A 23288-nucleotide genomic window follows, 5' to 3' on the forward strand; every position below is an offset into this window, starting at 1 on the left:
CTGTTAAATATTTTTAATTCAAGACAATCTAATTATTTTAATCATTGTTCAATAACTTGATTTTATCAATTTTAAATCTATCATTATTGTTTTATTTGGAAAACTACTGATAGTTTAAAGAATCATGAAAACTAGTTTGATACTATTTAAATTATAATTGTTAGCAATAAATATTTTGATTTCATTATATCTTGCTTTTAAATATATTTTAGTTTTTGTTTATATACTTCAGTTTTATCAGTATACATCTTCATCTTGATATATATATATATATATAATATAAAACTTTATGTTGTGATTTCACTGATATCATGTGTCATGTTATGAGCAATGTTGTATGAGTTATGAATAAATTATTCATGTTTTGATTCATATTGTTAAGCTACCGGTGTTCTTTATTTCAAAATGATTTTCCTATAATCTGAGATGTAATATTAATAATGATGATATTTTTTTATTCCTATACAAATATAGTAACATTTTTATGCCAGGTGAAGAAAAATGTAGTTTGAAATTTTCATTTGCTAACTTTTTTTACCTACATTGATTGTTGAATCTTGTACATGAATTTTTTAAAACCATATATTACATAGAATGTTATATTTTTCTCGTTCATTTAGGTGAATGACATGGACATGAATGGTGTGACAAGAGAAGAAGCTGTTCTGTTCCTTTTGCACATACAAGACTATGTAAATCTTATTGTTCAACACATGAAAGAAGGTACTTAATATAATTTTAATAGAGCATATTATAAATTTATGATTATATTCTTCATTTGTACATTTCTTAGATTATATTTTATACATACCTTCCAGCAACTACAGAAATTAGATGAAAACTGCTTAGTTATAAATATATAATGAAAAACTTTTGAAAACTACAAAAAATTTTGCCTCTTAAAAAAGAATTTTTTCATAGTGTTTTAATTTACATACAAGCTCTTATTATGGTGTATAATAATTTTGGTTGATTTTATTTTGATTGATTATTTTTAATTGAAAGATGAATCAATCGTATTGCATACAATATTTTTTGTTGCACCATTTAGGAGCAAGGAGCTTAGAAAATAATGAAAGGGAATTTGATATATATCAACCCAAGAGAATCAAAAAATATTTAAAATAAAAATTTGAACTATTTGCTAATCTATTTTCTCTCTCTTTTTATATATAAAGCACCAAGTTTTTCTTTTGATTACTCTATTATTTCAACTATATGTTAGTAAGTTCATGATCTCTTTTTTCATTTTTCAGTTGTATTTAGCCAAATGTCATTAATGTGTAGAATGAAATATTACAACTGTCTATCTTTTTAATTTTTATCAAATTTTCCCAAAAGGCTAATTTGGGGGGGGGGGGGGTTCTGGGTTAGTAGGTGACATATTGCATCCATCCCATCCTACATTCCTGTATGAAACTTATTTTTCTCCTTTTGTAACTTTTAGAAGTATTACTCTAATGCATTAGTGATCATTATTTACTCTTTTAAATTTTTCTTAGTGATACATTTATAAAAAAAATCTTTCACACCAACATTTATAAACTGTGATTTTTCATGGTTTATTAATCTTTATTGCATTTTCATTCCTTTTAGAATATGATGAAATAGTTGCAAATCAGCGTGGTGATTCCTTTTACATAAGGTTAGTGTTTTTTCCAAGGCTTTTCAGTAGAAATCTAGAATTAAATGATGTTTAATTTTATTGTACATTTTAAATAATCCATTAAATCACCATGTGGTATTTCCAATTTTTATCATTGCAGGACTCATTTTTCATATGAAGGTTCAGGGAAGGGAGAGCTTGGTTTCCATGTTGGTGAAGTTTTTCATGTGATCAATACACTACATAATGGTGTAGTGGGATCTTGGCTAGTTTATAGATTAGGAAGAACAAATCAAGAAATCCAAAAGGGTGTTATTCCTAATAGCAGCAGGTAATTGATGCTGTATATTTTAAACATTTCATTGTATGGTATAGTGTGCAAAATATTGTTTAAAAAATTTTCCACCTATATAAAGGATTTATAAATTTTGTTATTTTTCATCTTAAGAACTTATTCTAAGTATCATTGAAATTTCAAAAAATACTTTGTAAAAACTTTCATATTTAAATTCTAGTGATGTTTTTTGTTTTGCAAGCACATCTTTTACCTTGTATTTATCTGATAATCATGCCAAGTTCTTCTTAGCAATAAAATTTAGAGAAAATTATGTGTCAGTTTGAAGGCTGTCGTATAAGTATTTATTCTATTTGTTGATTTAAAAGTAAAAATGTGATATTTTTTTTTTTAAAGTGTGTGATTTAAAGAAAAAAATATGCAATCTTCCATTTCTAGTAGTAGAAAAATTGGTTAGTAGTAACAATAAAAGACTTAGCACCCTATTTATATTTAGTTTCAAAAATACCAAAATTTGCTATTTAACTTTTATAACAAAAACTTTCATTACAAAATTGAATAATCATCCTTTTTATTTATTAAAATTTAAATCCTAGTGATTAGCTTCAGTAACACTTCTGAAACAGAAACATTGCTTATCATGTTTTCTATTACTTTATTAGATTGTTTTTCATTGATATTCAATTTTATAAAATATGTTTCTGTCCAAACTGTGAATTCATAGTGATTAAAATTTATAATATAATTTAAAAATTATAATGTCAGTTTAGCTACATAATAAATAGTTTTTTTGTTTTTTTGTCACAAAATTTCGTAAATATTTCAAAAATTATATTTGCAAAGAAAAAAAAAAGAATCTACATTTAGAATGCGTTACGTAATTCCAGTATTTGAAAATAATCTGATTATAAGTTTGGTAAAAATATCTAGAATAACTTCCTTTCTTATTTTAAGAGTATAGAAAAGTCAAATATAAGAGCACACATTTATTTGGCATAAACATATTTTCCTGGAAACATTATTTTAAGTCATAAATTTTACAGCTTTAAGTGGTGCAAAGCATTTTATTAGAATATTATCTTGTTTTAGTATACTTTTGACATTTATGATATCATGGTTCATAATTATTTTACAAATGTAATTTTTTTTCTTAGGGCAGAGCAGTGGGCACAAGAGCAGCAGAATCAAGCAAAGAAAGATGCAGCATCTGAGAGTCGTGGCAGCTTTTTTAAAAGGAGGAGTGCTCGCCGATCTAAATCTCTCAGTAAGGACCACTGGGAAGACGTTGTTTTTGGTGGGTCTGCATTTAGAGCAATGAGAAAAGTTCGATTAGGCAGTTGAAACAATACATTTTACTTTTTAACATTAAAAATCTGAAAATTGAGATTTTTTTTTGAAATACAAACTAAAAATAAAATTTAACATATTTTGAACAACATCAATAGATTTTAATATTTTACAAACTTTGTAGGATCTGAATTTGAAATTATGCTTAGTTCTCAGGTGAAATCAATTATCTAATTTGAAAAGGATTAAAAAAAAAAGTCTTCTAAATGCATGTCGGTAATAAATACTGAATGGCATGGCAAATATAACATATACCTTTTCTGTTTATGAAATTTTAAAAAAAGTCATTTATTTTTTATTTATTATTTGAAAAATATGCATTAATATTAAATTAATTAAAGAGTTATAATTTCAAAAAAGAAAGGAATTTTTTGAAACATGTTTGCAAGCAACTGAATCAGCACAAAAAACAGTATTTATTAGAAGGGTGCTATGCAATAGAATAATGTTTTGCAACCTTCTTTTCACATTATAACATCACTGCCATACCTTAATTTCTGTATCGTAACAACTAAATTAGTTTGTCCTATAATTTTATAGGTGAAAAATATAAAATTATCATATATTTGTCAACATTATTTTCTAATAGTGTATATTTCTGTATAATTTTTATCATGGGTCAGTTTAATTTGAGAAATATGCAATGCAGATTCCTTTTTTTAAAAAAATAATTTAATTCTATTTTTTGTTTTTTTATATCATTTTATAATATTAAATAAATAATAGTTGATTTTTGTTGTTTTCCTAATGCATTCATGCCTATGATGTGAATCTTTTTCATTGCCACATAAAGCAAAATAATTATTTAATATTTGCTTTCAATCTTTATGCAGTAAAGTTTTTATTTAGCAATTGGTTTTCGCTTATTATATTCAATTTGCAGGAGTTCTATCTTTGTCTTCTTTAAAATGTTATATATAATACATATGGAACATTCTACATACTTTAATGTGAATCATTTTTTAAAATTTTTACTTTATAAAGTTTTTATTGAAGTTTTTTATTGAAAATTATTTCACCCTGTTACTATCACAACTTTTAAATTATCTCACACTGTTATTCTATTATTATCTAGAATGTGTTTTTCTTTATTCTGTATTTATATTCTTTATTCTGTATTTATATTTTTTATTCTGTATTTATCTCATTTTAAATAAAAGATGAACATTGATTTACATGCATTCTTTATTTTCAAAGAAATTTTACAAAATTGCACTTTGAAAATTATATATTTTTCCTTATTTTTGTAGCTGATGGGATATCAAAATTTCCAGCTTATGAAAGAGTAACACTAAAACACCGTAAGTTATTATTGCTATATGGATATTTTGATGATGCCTATGTTATTATTATTAAAATTGATTCAGTACTTATTATAACTGACTTTATTAATTTTCCTTTATAAAACAATAGTATTTTATATTGACACACTAATTGTTTATAATGGCCAACTGGCTCACTAATGGTATTTATGTATTTAATATCAATGAAATCTCTGATATTTATGCTTTTCCAAACAAAAATACTTTTAAGCATTGAATTGGGTGGTACATTGGATCTTCTTTATTTTAATAGTTTTACACCTTTTCTGTTTATAGTATTATATTACACCTTTTCTGTTTATAGTATTATATTACACCTTTTCTGTTTATTGTATTCTACTATTTTGTTGGTGTCAAGTCTAAAATAGTGGTGTCGAATAATTAAAATTTTCAAAAAGCAATGTACACATTCCCAGATTCCAAAATATATTTGTGTGAAACTTGGAATTGTAGTTTAACAGTCTAGCTTGAAGAGTGCAAATACATTATGTTCTCTTTTATTATTAGTAGAGACATATATTGATGATATTTTCCTTTTAGCTGGCTTTATTAGACCTGTGGTACTGTTTGGAGCTTTAGCTGATGTTGCTCGAGATAAATTGCTGAAAGATTATCCAGATAAATATGCTTCACCTCGTAAGTAATTTAAATAAAAAATTAAATAAATCCAAAATCAAGGATTTTTTTCTGTGTATTTATAACTTTGTGATAATTTTTTTCAATAAAAATTTAATTATTGTTTTTTTACTCATGCAAGTTTAGCTCTATTATCTTTTAAACATTAAATAATAGAATTTTCTTTATATTAATCAGTACCCAGAATAATTATAATTAAAAAGAAAAATTTCTTAAAATTAATAAATTTAAAAAATAATATCTAAGAATACATTCATGATGCAGCTGAGAAAAGAAAATTATTTTTAAAAAATTCATTTATCAGAAAATTTATAATATCATTTACTTAATAAAAGTCTACCACAATCTGTACATAAGTAGATAATGCTTTCATTTTAAATTAAGATATGTGTAATTCCTGCAGTTATTTAGATTTAGTATTTTCCTTATCTTTTTTTTTTTTTTAATGATGATTTTAACTGTTAAATGTAAATATGTGATTTCAGGTATTTATTTTTCTAATTCTTAATGGAATACAATTTTAAGCAGAAAATGCAATTTATCATTTTTGTGATTTTGTACTTTTTAATTCTGAATTTTTTTATATTTTGTGCTGCTATAGTTAAAATCCATGTAAGTACTTAAATTAAGATTCATATGTTCCGCTTATACTTATATCTGTAAACAGCTGCTTAGATCTTTTGTTGCTTCTAATAGGTGGAATAATTCCATATGAAATTAGCATAGATATTTTATATGGCTAATCTTTTTTTTTTTTTTTATGTTTGAGTATATTATAAATTTATTGTTTAAAAAGTTTTCAATTTTAAATATTTAAGCTTTGGGAGGGAGGGGGGGGGGGTAATTCTTCTTTTATATTTTGTATCCTATTTTGTAGTATTTGCTTTGTTTATTGCATAGGAACTTTGCAATTTTTAAAAAAAATTTTATTATGTGTTTCTTAATGATATTACACATTACTTGACAGTTATGAAAACTTTTTTTTTTTTTTGTAATGAATAATTTTGTTGTCAACTTTTTTTTCAGTGCTTCTGTTATTTACTGTCAACATCTATGTTTTAAGCATGCATGCATACTTCTCATATCTGATAAATAAGATATTTTGCATAATTTCATGTAATGCATCTCTAAAATTTATAAATTTGGTCTGAATGTATTTTTTTTTTTCAGTAATTATAACTAGGCTCATATAGGACCATACTTACACTCAAAAATAAAATTTATCTATGTAAATGTATTTTTGATCCTGAATGTATAGATTTTTATGAAATCAGTCATTCTAGTTTTATGTGCAATTGTTAAAGTCCTTTCTCAAAAAGCTTTTCATATAATAAAGTTTTTGATAGATTCCCTTTATTAGTTAATTAACTGAAATTAATTAACTGATTTCTGATTTAATTAATTAACTGATGTTTTATTAATAATTGCTATGCAAGGAAAATTTTGTATTGTAGAAATTTGTTAATAAGTTACATGATTACTAAATATTGTATAAATATTAATTTTTATTGTATTTTCATGATTACTAATATTTTAACTTGGGTAAAAACATTTCAGAATTAGATGGACATTTAGATGACATCCCTAAAAGTCAGAAATCTTCTGGTATTATTCGTCTCAGTGCAATTAAAGAAATAATTGAAAAGGTAAAGTTTTTATTTATTTGCAAATGAGCATTTTTATATCAAGTATTATAAATTATAAATGAAGGATATTATAAAACAATATACTAGGTACATCATAAATTTGTGTAAACTTCAAAAATTCACAATGAAAGAAATAATGCTTGGAAAATTTTCGTTTTGTGCCAATGTTATTAGAGGGACTGTGATTTTTTTTTCTTGTATCAAAATATGATTTTGAAAGTTTCATTGCTGTTTAAACTTTTGTACAAGAATAGTGAATTTACAATTATTGCATTGTATGGAGAAAAGACTGATGGTGCAAAATAGTCCTAATTCATTGAATGGGTGCCAAATTGAATAATCTGTTTTGAAGAAATAAGGGAGGATTTTCCACAAAGTAACAAACCATTATTGGAAGCAGTCAATTAAAAAAATTTAATTGGCAGGCAAGGCATCAATGAGGAGTAGCAGTGTTCTTAAAGCTAAAATAACAGGGATTCTGAATTGTCAAAATGATATATTCTACACAAAATTTTGAATCTGTATCTCTACAAGATACAGCAGCTTTTTTAGTATTATTTGCAGATTATTCTTAGTATTATTGGGTGCATGCACAAATGGAACGCGATCCATTATGGTTTTTGAACGTCACATGAATGGATGAAGCATTTCAAAGTGATATCAGTGCTCAAAATAGATGTATATGTGTGATGTGAAACATTATTAGTATGTGACAAACTTACTGCATTCTCTTCTTGTGGTTGTTAGGTGTGGCTTTGCTACTTTTTCATAATCACCTCTTTTGAAGAAAAATCTATACAGTCATTGCAAAGAAGTATATTACTTTTTTTATGTGACCTTGTTGTACTTGCATTGTAAGAAAGGCATGAGTTATATTGACACCTTCATTCAGAATAGTGCTCTACCTCATTTTGCACTTGAAGTCATTTTCCCTGAAGACTGAGTATAAATCAAACTTTTAAGTGATCTTTATGATCAGAAGATTGACTCTTGCAGATTTTTGTTTGCAGGAATACTTAAATTATCACATCTATCTGGATTCTCCAGTCACTTAAGTGGAACTGAAAGATTCTATTTGATGAACTGTTGGTTGCATCAGTAGTGACATGCTATACTCAGATTCAGAGGTGTGATGATGTGCCTCATTCGCTTATTACCTTGTGATTTGGTCATGTTTGAACATCATTTACTTTAAATAAATGTAGTGATTGTGTAAAATGAAATCTCTACAAACTTATTGTTAGATCTTGAATTTCTTTATTAATGTATGTTAAATCTATTCTAGCATATCATTGTTGCGATAAGAAAAATAATGAATAATTTATGCCCTTACATTATTTTTTTACTTATTTTTTATTTGCTTTTTGTATTTTTGTAAACTGTTTTTATTAAAATTTGTTACAAGTAAAAATTATCTGAAATTATATTTGTAAAAATTTTCAACATGCAGAAAATATTAATGTGTCTTCCTTTTTCACTTAGGGCAAGCATGCAATTTTAGATATCACTCCTAGTGCAGTGGACCGTCTGAATTATGCTCAGTTCTATCCCATTGTGATATTCATGCGAGCTGAGAGTAAACACACAGTCAAAGAATTACGCTCTCGTCTTGCAAAATCCAGTCACAAAAGCTCAAAAAAGTTATATGACCATGCTGTGAAACTTGAAAAACTGTGGTCTCATGTTTTCACAGGTAATCTTAGAAAATCATGCAAAATACTTATTGCTTTGGTTATAGAAATTATCCTTATTATTATTTTATATGTAGTAAGATTATCCTGAAACATATTTTTCCCATTTGATTTTATTTGCCTTCATTTTCAGCTACCATCACGCTAACGAGTGCTGATATGTGGTATAAAAAGTTGCGAGAGACAATTGACAAACAGCAACAACAGTCTATTTGGATTTCAGAATCAAAAGTAATTCTTGATATTCAAGATATTTTGTACTTGATTTTTGCTTTTAAAAAAATGTATATTTTAAAATTGAGTACAAGAATTATTTTATAATGTCATAAATAAGAAATTATTTATTGGTCTTACTATAGGTATTTATGTCTGTTTTAACTCTCTGGGAAAGTGGGCAATTTGTTCTAATTTGTAGTGGCATTTGTATTACAATTTACTTTTCATGATATGAAACATATTTCTAATTTTTTAATTTGAATTAATTCATATAACTTATAGTGAAATTTACTTTGTTAATAGAAATTCTGTATTTTGCTATAAAATTGTAACATTACATAAATTTAATATAATATTTTAATTTAGAGATTAATTCATAATAAAAGAACTAATTTCTTTTCTGATCAAAATTTGTAATCTGTAAGAAATTTGTAATTATTGATTCTTTGTTTTAGAATTGTAAGACAAAATAATTTAAATATTTTGAATCGTAAAACTATTTTTCCTTTTTTACAGCCGGAAGAAGCAATATCTGATGATTTCTTATTTCCCATGACTTCAAGGCTGAGCTATGCTTCATCTCCAGAAAGTGATCTTGAACTTGCCAATGATAGTCGGCCATCCGATTTACAAGATTTAGGTCTACAAGGTAATGATAGGCATATGGTGAAGGCTTCTAGTGATCCAAGTATTGCAACTCAAGATGAGATGTCTGGTCCCCCAGGTTATAACCAACTATCTGGTTATTCAACTGCACGTTCTCGACAGGTACTATTTCAGTCATTGTTTCATCTCCTTAATCAGAAATATATCATATATTAAATATCTATTGTTATATTTTATTATTAATCATTTTGATATAAAATTTATACTATTTTGAGTTTGGCAAGTTATGTTTATAAAAATAAATTACTTCCTTCTTTATGGGTTTGGCTAGTTATTATTAAGAATATATTTAAGCTTGCATTGCACTTTAAACTAAATTGTGTTTTATAACCAAGAGAAATTTTTCATTTTATCATTCTCTCTCTATTTTTTTTTTTAATACTGAAAAGTTCAGTAATGACTTTTGCTTCAGTAGAAACTAAACTTTAAAACAAATGAGAGAGAGACATTACTTCAACACAAGCTTTACTCTTGGGTGTAAAAATGTCTCATATTCTTAAAAAAGTTTATATCAGAAGAATTCTGTATTCTGTTCTCATATACCAAAATATGCTCACATTTTAATTCACATTATGAAAAAAATGAAATTTATATTTTGCTCTATATAATGTTTTGCAACAATTTTATTATTATAGACATTGAAAGGGAAACAATGTTATAAAAAATTAAAAGATTTCTTGGTTATTTCCATTCTTTATTTAAACATTTATGTATATATTGCATAGTTGTGATGAATTAGTTAATTGTTTTATCCCCTCCCTCATTTCTAAATTTCATATTTTTCTTACTTTTTGGAATCATAAGTATATTTAAATAGTAAATATTTTTGTTTATTGTCTGTCTATAAAAATTGTTTAAAGATATATCTATTGATTTTCAGCTACCTTTTGAATTTCTCCAACAACAGGTCAGTGAAAAATATTTATGTTATTTCTGAATTTAATTATATTGCTTTTTCTTTGAGTATTAACAAATGAATTAGTACTTTAAATAACTATATATTGCCAAACATAAGTCAATTTTTTAGCATGAATAAAAAAATTACATTTAATAATATTTATCAAGTTTTACTATTGATTTTATATTAATTTACCTGGCCTTCTTATCAGTAAATAACTGTGAGCTAATACAAACAAAAGATTATTTCATCACTAAAGAAGAGTATTTTATCAGTACAAAAAATTAGTTTTGATATTTTGAAAGAATATAATGAATGCCAGTTTAAAAAGTTTAATTAAAAAATACATTAAGACAATTTGTATTATAATTTTTTTATGCAAAAAAATAGTAGAAAGTTAAAGAAAAAACACTCCCAGTTTATTTTCATTATTTTAAAAACACTGAACCATTAAATTGTCTACTTTAAACTACGCAAATGATAGTTTCAAAGAAATGCATTATTTTAATTTGAATAAACATTTTGATCAAATGATTCAAAATACTTATTTTATTTCAGGATCCGTTAACATTGGGTTCTGAGTTAAGAGATCCAGTAAGCCCTGCAAAGTATAATCCAGGTATTGTTACAAGATATAATTAGTAAATCAATATACAGATCAGAATATTACATTATTTTATGATTTTTGCAGTGAATGCTATATTAAAATTATATATTACAAAAATGTATTTAATGGGAAATTGTAATTCCATATTTATTCTTGTTATCAATAGTATATAAAATTATTTAAAAAAATCATCATAAGAATTTTTAAAGTGTTTAGAATTGCTCAAGAAACCTAACTTCTCTGAAAAGTTTTTAACATTTTTTTTTTTTTTTTTTTTTTTTGTCACAGTGTTTTTTAATCAGAATTTATTATTTTTGTTCTTCAACTTTAAAGTATTATGCATTATAGGAATTTATATGTTAATTTATGTGTTGTGTATAATAATGTTTGAAAAATAAAACCTACACATTATATTACCTTTCTGATTTGATATGGTATAATTCCATGAAGGACCTCTACTCTTCCAAATAGCTACTGGCAGTTAGTCCATAAGTTTTTCTATCGTATCAGTTTATAACTTTTAGTGTGCAATACAATTTTAAAATTCTATCAGTGTTGTAAAATTGAATAAATTCTGAAATGTGTGATTTCAGACACATTTACAGGATATGAAATAAATTCAGTATTATTGATGAACTTCATCATAACATGACAGATTTAATTTATAACTTTTTATATAAAGCTTAGATTCAAAATATGCAAGGTTTCAAAAATAAAATTAATAATAAATTTAAATATACTTTTATGGCATAATTTCTGAGATATGAAGTTCTAAATAAAAAAGTTGCAATATGATAATGTGCTTTAAAATTCAATCACTAGTTGTAATAGATTTTAGATCAGTTTACTGTAATTTCAGATACAGACTTAAAGTTAATGGGCTAGCAAATAAAATTGTCATTAATTGTTTATCTACTTCTTTCAAAATTGTATTTCTAAATATTAAATGCTTCTAGCTAGTTAATTCTAGATGTTTTAAAATATGACAAAATGATAGTTTGGGATGTTAATGTGAAGCATACATTGTGTAGGAGGTGAGACAGCTCTGAAAGCTCGCTCCTCACAACAGCCAGAACCACCACCACGTGTGGATCGTGCAAGCAAGCCCACTCATTATAGGACAGCACAAGAGAGATTATTTGCTCGTGGACGCCATTCTCTTTTGTTAGAAGGTATTTCTTTAAACAGGTTCTCTTGTCTCTTGGGGTTTTTGCTCTTTCATCGTTATTTTTGACAAATGTGTTGGCCTTTAGAAAAATATTGAACTTATATTTATAATTTTCCTAATATGTGATTAAAAATTTCTCTAACTGAATCAATTTACTTTATTTTTGAAGTAAAAATTTATAAATTAAAATTTAAGAATTGATGCAGGTTAAAATATCCTACCATATTAACAATCAAGTTTCTGAAATTGCCTAAACGCCAGAAGGACTAATTTTATAAGATTAGGTTTCAAAATAGAATATTTTAAACATACAAAAATCATCCTGTTTTTTTAATAATTTTAGTTATACTGCAAATCTGTATGACAATAAAATGAAGAATATAGCTGAAATATTTTATTTGGTAAATTTTTTTTGTATTCATTTTTGAGAACAACTTTTTAAAATTGAATATTATCCCAGTCAATTCACATCAGAACTATATATAAACACAAGAATTGATTGAAATCGTTTGAGTATTTATTATATCTAAGTCACTTTACACAAATTTTTTTAAAAATAAATTAAGTTGCTATTTTCTGGGACTAGTATAAAGTTTTTCAATCTGATTATAAGTGGATGTAGACCATTAAAACAGTTGAAAATAAGATGTTTCACACTGATTTATATTTGTTGCTTTTTACTTTATTACATAGTAAAAAATTACAGGACAAAAAAAAAAAGTGATAATGAGCTATAAGAATATAAATATAAAAGCCATGAATTAAATGAATACCATGGAGTTTATGAATTATGTTTTTAAAATGTTAACTTCCACTATTGTGATAATCAAATATTTTCTAGTTCATCTAAATATTCAGTCTTGCCATATTTATTAATTTAAGTACTATTTTTATGCAAAACTAGTTATAGATTTTAATCATTTTTTTCAGAAAAGGAATTGTGTGTAATTCAGATGATAAAATAATTTATTTTTCTTGCCAACTTCATATAATTCATAATTTGTAATTTCATCATTTTTAAATTGACATCAAAATTCATGAATTCAATTTGATACATCACAGGTTTATTCACTTTCCTCTTCTGCATTTGCATTCATTATTGTGCTTTGCCTATCTTCATGTGTGCTTGTCCTGCTTTTTCGCTGGCTATTTTTTATAGAAATTGTTCCATGAATTTGCTGTGGTGGTGGTTGCTGTTGGCTGAAGCCTGCTATTTCTGTTTGCCTTCTTCTGATTTTTAATTAAAATATTAAAACTTTTTAATATCTTGATTTTTTTATGTGATTATGTAAGTAGTTTCATGACTTATTTGTATTTCATAGGAAATCCAACTCAAAGAGAACCTCCAGATTATATAAATACAGGAGGAGCGCAACCACATTCTTTAGAAAGATCTAATGGAAGATTGGTAAATGGAATGATTTTAATTGTATTTTTTTATTAGTTTGTTGTCCTCATTGTTAACTATTTATTCTAGTTAACTCAAAATTATAGGTATTTAGCATTCTTAATGAAGAATTTTAGAAAAGAGTAAAGAGAAAAATGAAGGAAAAGTAATGTTTTCTATCTGCAAACTCTTTTATTTTACTTCTTTTAATATTTATTGTCACATTTTTAAACAATTGGAAATTTAGGTTAGGTTTTCAGTTCGAACTGTGGTTTAACATGATTTGTATTGCTAAAGAACTATAAGCTAATTATGGAAATTTGATGATGGGTTAATTATTTTATGTATTTTTTTATTTGCATCTAATACATTTCTTATTTACTTAAAAATGTATTTATATGGAAGTTTAACATGTGAGCTTATCACATTCATAGCTATCATTTTTTGTGTCATACATTTAAAAAAAAAAAGGTTATATGAAAGATGTATATAATGAATGATACCGTGAAACGTTAATATTTAATTTATTTCATTTTAATATGGGTTAAGAAAGTTTTAAACATATGGTTTCCAATTTGCAGTATTGATGATACATTTTCTTTCATTAAACTCTGTGAAACTATATAGTTAAACAGAATAAAAGTGTTTTGAATGAAATGTGTATAAACAATTATTTTCTTTTCTTGACAATGTTTTAAATATATTAAATTGCATTGTTTCATTAATGTAATAGATTTCTTTATTTTGCTTCAAAAGCAATGAAAATTAAGTCTCTAGAAGTATGTTTCTTCTCCAAATTGCAAAAAACATAGTATTAAGTGTAATGTGAAAGATTCAGATGTGAAAGATTTTAATAATCATGTAACATCTGTGATAAGTTTGAATTATTCTTAAAAAGTAATACAAGGTTCTAAGAATTTAAACAACACTTAATGTAATATTTTGAAATTGCTTTCTAATATACTTCATATCTATAATTTTTATTTATCAATTTTGTGAATGTTCTTTCTGATAAGCATAAAAGTATTATGAGCTAGTTGCTATCAATTAAACAATCTATGGATTCTTTTACCATTTTACATGATGAATGGTTACTTCTAGCCTTCTGAAACTGTTCTGTTGCCTAAATTAAATTTAACAGTAGTATTTTTCATCTGAAGTTAAAGGAGTCTTGACAATTAATTGTTTCTAGATTTTTGAGGATTTGGTGTTTTATAATACAGTTAGAAATGAAAATGCTTTATTCAATATGGATTACAAATAAAGTTGAAAGAAAGGAAATTTTAATCTAAACCATTACAGACAAGAAATAAAAACCAGTGAAATTAAATTTCTTTTCCATATATAGAAATCAGAGTTGTATACTTGAGCTTTTATTTTGAAATCTTAAATAGTATTAAAATATCTTTTAGAAATAATTTTTTTTATTTGATTTCAGGGAACATTTGACAGCTCTTCCTATAGTAGTGATTCCTACAATCAGTATTCCTCCAATCCCAATGATAAAAAGCGAGAGCCATACACTGCTGCATCTTCGATCAGCAATCGTTCTCCTCATGATCCTTACCGGTACACAAGAAGCACAACACAACCCCCTCCACCTAAGCCTATGATGGATAGGGGAAGAGCTCCTCCCCCAAATAAATACAGGTATTTGTTATTTTCAGTGCTTTCAAATACATGTGAAAATTTTGATAATTAATATAGATGTTTTTTATTTTATTTGGAAATCCACAGAATTCAAGGCATCACTAAATATAATAATTATCACAAGTTTTTGATATAGTATTGAGGATCAAATATTTTATGCATTCAGATTTGATGAAAACAATTTTTTCAAATCTTAAATTTAAACAGTAGAAAGATAATTTCCATTTGAACTTTTCTGTTTTTAAAAAAAGTTAATTATAATACTAATAAAGTAAATGTTAAATAAAATACTAAGGTAAATGTTTTCATAAAGTTGAGTATTTTTGTTTTAAGCACAAAAATTCAAATTTTAGTATGGATAATAAATTGTTAAAAAAAAAAAAAATCTCTAGAATAATTGCTTTTCTTTTATGCCTTCCATGAATTCCATAAGTTTTTGGTATATATAATTCTTTTATCGAAATTACCATATAAAATTCAAAACATCCTACAGCATAATTCTTTATTTTCTTCTCATTAACGATACCCAGTTACTATCTTTCCATTTTAAGGACTATAATTGCACACAAAACAATTAATTATGAAGGTGTTCACAAAAAAAATATATGTTTACTTACTTACTAAGTCAAAGACCTTGTCCAATTGAACATCCCCATATCACTCTTGCAAATGTGAATGCAGTGGCCAGCTAAAGACTTTTAAAAAACCACTTATCGCAGATTTCAGTTTCTCAGAAATATAATGTCGACAATAGCTAGATCAAGAACAAATCACTGTAAGAACATGAAAATTCATTCAGCCAAAACAAAATCATATATTCATTAAAAACTGCCAAAATCCAATTCACTCCAAAACATATTTACTGTCTAGTTTTTGCTGCAAATATATCAAAACTTGAAATAGTAGCACTCATTGACCTACTGCGAAAAATCCTGTAAAGCTCTGAGACACCAAAAGTGGCATCTGCAGTTGTTCAAATGTTTAGGGGAGACTGATGCTGAAATTGTGCTTTTAAGTTTTAAGGTATTGAATATTTTTGAGGTTTTAGTGTATTCAGTTATATATTTTGAAGTGTATTGGATGTTTTTAATTATTTCTTGCTATTTTAACACTTTTTTTTTTTGCTGCTATCCACAGACACAATAACAAGATATTTATGTATAATGATCATGTAGATAATCAATTTAATAATGCAAATAATTTCCAAAAAAATTTATATATTATTGTTGATTTTATTTATGTGGCCTTATAAAACTGCAACTAGTTTACTTCTCATCAAAAAATTTGTTTCTCTGTTAGATATCCTGATGAAAGACCAGCTCCACCATCCCCGCCTCCAAAGCCTGCTAACTTCCAGCAAAGGTAAAGATATTAATTAATTGGAAATTAGAACTTTCTCTTGATGGGAAATATTTAAATATTGTAGTTGTACAGTATTACAGTAAGCTAGAAAGATTAATTGCGAGAACCTTGACCAATGGCAGATTTAGACATTTTGCAATCCTAGGTAGTATAATACTGTGCAAATTAATTGGGACAAACACAAAAATTTCCACAAATGTTGTTTAATTAGTATAGGTTAACTTACATACACGGTATAGCAATCTAATACAAAATATGTCCTCCTCTAGCTTAAATGTGATCCTGTACCTGGTGTATATACTATGAGGTCCTTCTTTTAATATGGCCAGTTTAATTTCATATTTCAGCACATTTTCAACATGTGACAATTTAATTTAGGTTAATATTCTTTATTTTATTAACTTTATAAATATGTATTTGTTTTTGTTCATCTATTATGACTTCAAACTATCCATAATCTATGTTTGTAATCAATATTTTAGAAGCAGACTTTCAATGTTTACAAATATCATAATAACCAGGTCAATATTATTAATCATATAGGAATCTGACCAATTGTTCTTGATAAAGTGTTAATGCATTATCTTAATATTTTAAAATTCATAGAATTTTATACAAACTTATTAATATGGCTACTAAGAAAAAAAAGTTTTAAAATCAATTTACTTGCTGTTCCCTCTCAGCATTGCAACTCTAGGTAATTGCTTGATTAGCTATCTGTCACTGGTTGTGACTTGAATGTAAACTGCAAGGGTACATATATAAAAAAAGCAAAAAAAAAAAAAAAAAATAATAATAATAATAAATAAAATTAAATTAAAAAATGGCTGTTATCCTCCTAAATACAAGAAAATTACAGTGAGATGTGAAAATATACAACTAGCTTAGAAATTTATCATTTGTATTTTATTAAATTTTAACAACAAATCTTTAGTTTTATTAGTAATTAAAAATTTAAAACTGACAAATCTATACAATATCTGTTATTTCTATTTTTTATAACTTTTAGTGCTTATATGTTTTCAGATCATCTGTTTCTAAATTGTATTTTTTTATTTCTTATTTATTCTAAACTAGTCGCTTCACCTAGATAGAGATATTTATTATACTTGGTGGAAGATAAATCATTTAGATATAATTTCATGTCCAGGATTCTTCTAAATCATCTAACACTAAATACATGTTATTTTAATTATCTGACTTTTGTTTATTGTGCATAAACTATCTAATGGTGACACTCACATAACTTCGGATCTATTAAAAGCTTAACTGTCCAGTTCATCTATATTCTAACTTTTGCTGTATAGTAACTTCAATTTTTCTTTATCTTATAAATTTTGCAGCTATGAAACATAACTTTTCTTCTTTAGCTTTTAAAAGTAGAAGAAAATCATGTAATTAAATATTTGATGAAACAATGAAAATCTACATTGATAGTTGTGAAAAAAAATCTAAACTGTAAATTTAATTTTAAGGCAATGCTACATTATTGAGAATATTTTTTGTTAGCCTTTTTCTCCCTGTTTTTAAGTTAGGATAGTATGCATTTAAATACAAATTGTATGAATCTTCAAAATATAACATTTATTTCCATAATTTGTTATAGAATGTCTGATGGTCGTCCTGTACCACCACCAAAGCCTGGTCAATACCAGTCCTCACGTCCATGGCCAGAAGAAACACCTCAGCCTCAGATGGGCAGCATGCGAAACCCTCCCCAGCAAGACTTTTCCACTCCAAGCCACCTCTCCTCTGAAGTCATGCCACCTCCATACACTCCCAACCAAAGAAGTCGCAACAGTCTGGACTTCATGGGCTCCCCACCTTATTATACCCCTCGTAATTATCCACCAAACGACATGATGGGTCTACCTCCCAAGCATTCACCTGTCCCTGAAGAACAGATGAGAAACCCTCCTGTTGGGTCACCTAGCCGCAGACATTATAAATCTACAGATGACAACAGTGGTTTCGATTCAGGTCGTGGCAGCAGTCTTGACAGGAACTATGATGTCAGGTCTTATACAAAAGCCATGGGTAACCCTCCTTCTTGGCCAGCTGTACATATGAATGGAGGAGGACCTTATCATAATGTGCCGTACCGTGGCAGAAGAGATCCCATGTACCCTCCTCCATATGATCATCACTCCTCACCACCACAACCTCCCCCTTCTAGTTTAATTGATCTGTCCAATCGAGAAAACAGAGGAAGTGCCTTTGAACTCTATAAGAAGCCTGATTCACGTTCTCCTATGGCTATCCACTCCATGGCAAATGGAGATCGATCAAAGTGAGAAATGCTTAGCTTCCATTTAATTACAACAATACTTCCAAGTTTATCCAAAGCTTTATACCTACAAGTTGATAAGCAATATTTTCAAAATGCTTCATTTGTTGAAGTAGTCATATAATGGCCAATATTGCTTGATTCTAACTGGTAGTTTTATTTATCACTCCAGATTTATTCTACAATTTCTGGATACTCCATGGATCTATGTAGCATACTGTTTAGGATTATATTTGTGTCATACTTCCAAAATATTTTTACAATTTTAAATCTAAACTGACTGGGAACCAAAACCAAGTTCTTTAAGAGCATTCTATCATTATTTGGTTGTGATTCATTTGTGTTAAGAGCCTATTATTTGAAGGGGGCTGTGTTTTGCCCATGATTATCCAATTAGTAAATGTGTTTAACAGGTTGATAAAATATCACTGGACATTTTGCCTGCTGGAAGTTGTAAAAAAAATAATAATAAGATATGCACTTTAGTGTAGTTTAGCAATGAATTAAGTTGTACGTTTTGACATTGTTTCTAATTGATTGTAAGGCACTCTGTAAAATTTACTGCATTTTGTAAATAAAAGCAGTTAAAAGCATTCCTTGTAAAGTTGTACATAATGAATGTGATTGCAGAAAAGAAGCCTTGCAAAAGACCAAAGCATATGGAGCAATGTAAAATAATCAAAAGGTGTGAAAATCAAAATATTCTTGGTTGAAATCTGTTATATCATTTTATTATTACTTGTATATGTTATAATTTTACAATTTATATATGAATTTTAAATAAAGAAAACATACAGTTGAAAGCTGTTGTTATTCTATTTTATTTAAATGATTCAGCTTAGAAAAGGCATCTTCTTTTATGTTAGTTTCTTTCAGAAAAAAAAAATGTCCTTAATAATTTTTTAAAAATAATTAATAATTTCTGTCATAACTTTAATTGCTTGTAGGAAAAATATTATGCTTTAGAAAGCGCTTAAGTGAAGGACTGTGTTATGACTTTTCTAAGAAGGATCATGTAACTTTTTTTAATTAATGTTTTATCACCACATAATTTTTTATTATTTATTGGACAGTATTTTAAACTTATTAATCCCCTCCTTGATACAGCAACTAAATGAATTTAAACTTAAAATAGTAAGAAAATGTCAAAAACAGGGGAGGGGGAATTTCAAATATATATTTTTTTCTGTATCTTTGTTTATAGCATAATTTGACATATTTGATGAACTTTGAGTTGTCTATTTTGTGTTATGAATCACATTTATATAATTAAGGTGCTATAATGCTGCCTGAATAGGTTTAATTATTATTTCTGAATATTTCAAATAGCACATTTAGTTAAATGCCAGTCTTTTTTATCTTACACAGCAAAATTGAAATAAGAACTGGTTATGTAAAAATCAACATTTAGAATATATTGGAAAATGTTCGATTGATAGGTGAAATCCAATATTTTTTATTTATGATAAGTCAAACTGAGATTTTGATTTTAATGATTAATGTAATGTTATTAAATTTTAAAATTCAGTTAATATTGTCTAAGCCCCTATTATTTATTGCATTTTCTAGTTCACTGAATAATTTTCAAATTTTGGATTTATTTTTAGTTGTGCCGTTTTAATTTTCTGGAAATTTGTGAAATCATTTAGAACCGAGAAAGTAATCTGTAGCCTTCCAGTTTACTCCTAAAGTTGATGTTGATAAGGGTTATATGAGTAATCTACAGGAGATTTTGTGTGAAAAGCATAATATATCAACATTTAAAACCACATTTCATAATATCAAAATCTATTTAATATCTTTCGAACCTGGAATCTACAATATATTTTGAAAAGATAATTATAGTTATACTAGAAGCATAAAACAATTCTATTTAAAACAGATGAAAGTTACTAATATATATAGTCATTTAAACACTTTATAGCAGTTTCATTGATTGGGAGAATATTTAATTGTTTTTCAGTTGCGCCTACATGCATATGTTTTACAATTTCTTAAAACTAAGATTTTATAATTTCAAAAAGAGAAATTTTTAAAAAATGGATTTTTTTTATTTTAAATAAATTTAACCAAACATGAGAAATGATATTTAAAAATATCTTTTCTATTCTTGCTTGATTTTTTTAAAAATTATTATTATTATCAACTTTATTTTATTTAATATACATATTTTATACATAAATATCAGTAATTCAACACTAAAATGGTGGCATGTTTTTCCATCTTTTATGTTTATGATATGATCAAATAGAGATTTGCTACTGAAGTACATTTAGGAAAACGAAACAAATATGATGTTTATCACTCTTCAGTACACTTAATGGTCATCTACCTCTTTTTTTCTGTTTTTACTTAAATCTTGTGGTATTAAAGTGTATGTTGCAATAATGCAAAACTAGATATGGATAATATCTCTATGGTATTACCGATCCTTTTAGTTGAACTTAACGAGCCGAATTTTATTTTGAGATATGCATTCTTATGGTAAAAAAATATATTTAAAAACCTGTTCAAATCATCATATTTTGAAGCTACATCTACTGGATTTCATTTTTAATCCATTAAGATATAAAATATTGCCAAACAATAGTCTTCAAAAATTTCATTTAAAAGATTTTTTTTTTTTTTTTTTTTTTTGGTAGAACATATAATGGAGAGAGAGAGTTGCTCAAATTTTGCATGTTCCACTTTTATTTTGAATGAAATGAGGACCAACTTTTATATTATGTTTGTGTTATACAAAATTTATTTTGTGCCTTTTTAGTATTGTAGATTATATGCTTCATTTTTACTGTAAGATATATATTTATTTGTTAAGATCATAATAAAAGATTTTTAAAAAGTGTTTGTGTCATTTTCCTGTAGTTCTTGTTGTGTAATGTGAAATATTACTCATTCAAATTAAACTGTGTCGGTTATCGGTCATAAGTTATCCCTTTAAAAATTTAACAGTATTGATTCTTGAAATGCCCCAGTACCTAAAAAGTTTTTGTTGTTGTTATTAGCAGTGAATAATTTTGTAAATTAAATGGAATTTAAACTACTGTTTGTATGTTATTCGGAGACGGAATTAATAATGATATGGATTAAATTTAATACTATTATCCTTTATTGATAACATTATTGATAGTTTATATTATCGATAATGGATAATATATGTATATAAAAATTCCACTTCAACTACTGCACATATTTTTTATATTAGGAAATCTTTCTAAAATATTTAGCTCCCCCCCCCTCTTTTTTTTTTTTGCTGTTTATTTTTTTTATGTAATTATATTTTGATCATAAGATATACTTAATTATATAAGAAATGTTTTTATTAATTTTAGAAATATGTTAACTCTGCCATGAAATACGCGATACCTTTAAGAAAAAAGAAGTATGTTAGAGAGAGAGACAGAAAAAAATATTTTATATACGTAGCAAATGACTAAAATATTAGGAACATGACTCCTTTAAACTTTAAATTATCCCTGATTTTCTTATATACGCTGATACTATAAACCAGTTTTAGAAAGCATTCTCGTTGTTAGAAATGCAAGTGTTACAATGGAGAAACAAAATGGATGGAGTGAATTGAAACACGACATGATTGTGCACACTAGACCTGTTCCACTTGTCTCCTGAGTCGCTAAATATTTTGGTTTTACTCGTACAACAATGGCTCAAATTTTCAGGAAACGGTATCTAAGTAAGAAGAGAGGAGAAAGATGAAGAGTGAATGTGAGAGGAGTCAGATGACTGAAATGCTTTGTGATTAATAAGAGAAGAGTTACAACGAAGCAAGTAGTAGCGCAATGCAATTAAGGATCGTTGCTAAACACAATCGTTATCTCTAGAAGATAGATCTTACAACGAATTTTTTTTAATAAGCTGCATCTAACCAGAAATGAAAAAGCAGCATTTTCCTACTAGAGAAAACATTTGGCATTTGATGAATTGAAAAAAAAAAAAAAAAAAAATTTCGCGTCTGAAAGTAGATTTCTTCTGTATCATGTTGGAGGTAGGACTCGTTGTGCCACATTTAGGAAATGGAGTGAGAAGATATATTCACAGCTCCTAAACATTGCCCTTCAACCTGAAGGAATTAAAATTTATCATTCTGTTAGTATTGGCTGTTACTCTTCCTCTGTGATCTCGAAAATATGTAGAATTTATGACTAAAAGAATATTTGCTGTTATCAAATCCAAAAGGAAGTTAACAATTAATATTAGGTGTTTTAACATTTTCGAGCTCATTCCTCAGTAGGGGTTCTGCAATCTGTCTCGTTATGATGGCCCTACCCTGCGCTTTGATACATTTGGAATCATTGCCTTACTTTTATTCTTAGATACCTATAAAACTTAAAGATCTATGCAACAAGAAGGAATGAGAGTAGTGTCTTGGAATCATACGCTTAAATCAATTTATTACATAATCTAAAAGAAAATTGCTTAGGAATCTATACAAATATAATAATGTTACTTTCTCGGAAATCGATGCTCATATAGATGATTCAGC

General features: G+C 26.5%; 1 protein-coding gene across 5 annotated transcripts in view; it reads left to right on the forward strand.

Moving 5' to 3' along the window:
• Positions 1-21603, forward strand: part of LOC129962642 (tight junction protein ZO-1-like) — a 136287-nt gene extending 114684 nt beyond the window's left edge. For 3 of the 5 annotated variants that reach the window (XM_056076516.1, XM_056076549.1, XM_056076540.1), the window contains 17 exons: positions 621-723; positions 1597-1645; positions 1767-1937; positions 3056-3195; positions 4499-4549; positions 5111-5206; positions 6764-6852; positions 8335-8545; positions 8677-8774; positions 9276-9527; positions 10306-10332; positions 10882-10942; positions 11962-12102; positions 13421-13506; positions 14924-15135; positions 16435-16497; positions 18104-21602. In XM_056076516.1, the coding sequence (XP_055932491.1) occupies positions 621-723; positions 1597-1645; positions 1767-1937; positions 3056-3195; positions 4499-4549; positions 5111-5206; positions 6764-6852; positions 8335-8545; positions 8677-8774; positions 9276-9527; positions 10306-10332; positions 10882-10942; positions 11962-12102; positions 13421-13506; positions 14924-15135; positions 16435-16497; positions 18104-18791 (2538 nt within the window). In that variant the 3' untranslated portion in view covers positions 18792-21602. Of the gene's footprint in view, positions 1-620; positions 724-1596; positions 1646-1766; positions 1938-3055; positions 3196-4498; positions 4550-5110; positions 5207-6763; positions 6853-8334; positions 8546-8676; positions 8775-9275; positions 9528-10305; positions 10333-10881; positions 10943-11961; positions 12103-13420; positions 13507-14923; positions 15136-16434; positions 16498-18103 lie in introns of all 5 variants that reach the window. The other 2 variants (XM_056076525.1, XM_056076533.1) reach the window with 2 other exon arrangements.
• Positions 21604-23288: the final 1685 nt, after the last annotated feature.

The sequence above is a fragment of the Argiope bruennichi genome, chromosome 1, assembly GCF_947563725.1.
Source record: "Argiope bruennichi chromosome 1, qqArgBrue1.1, whole genome shotgun sequence".
Taxonomy (NCBI): Eukaryota; Metazoa; Arthropoda; class Arachnida; order Araneae; family Araneidae; genus Argiope; species Argiope bruennichi.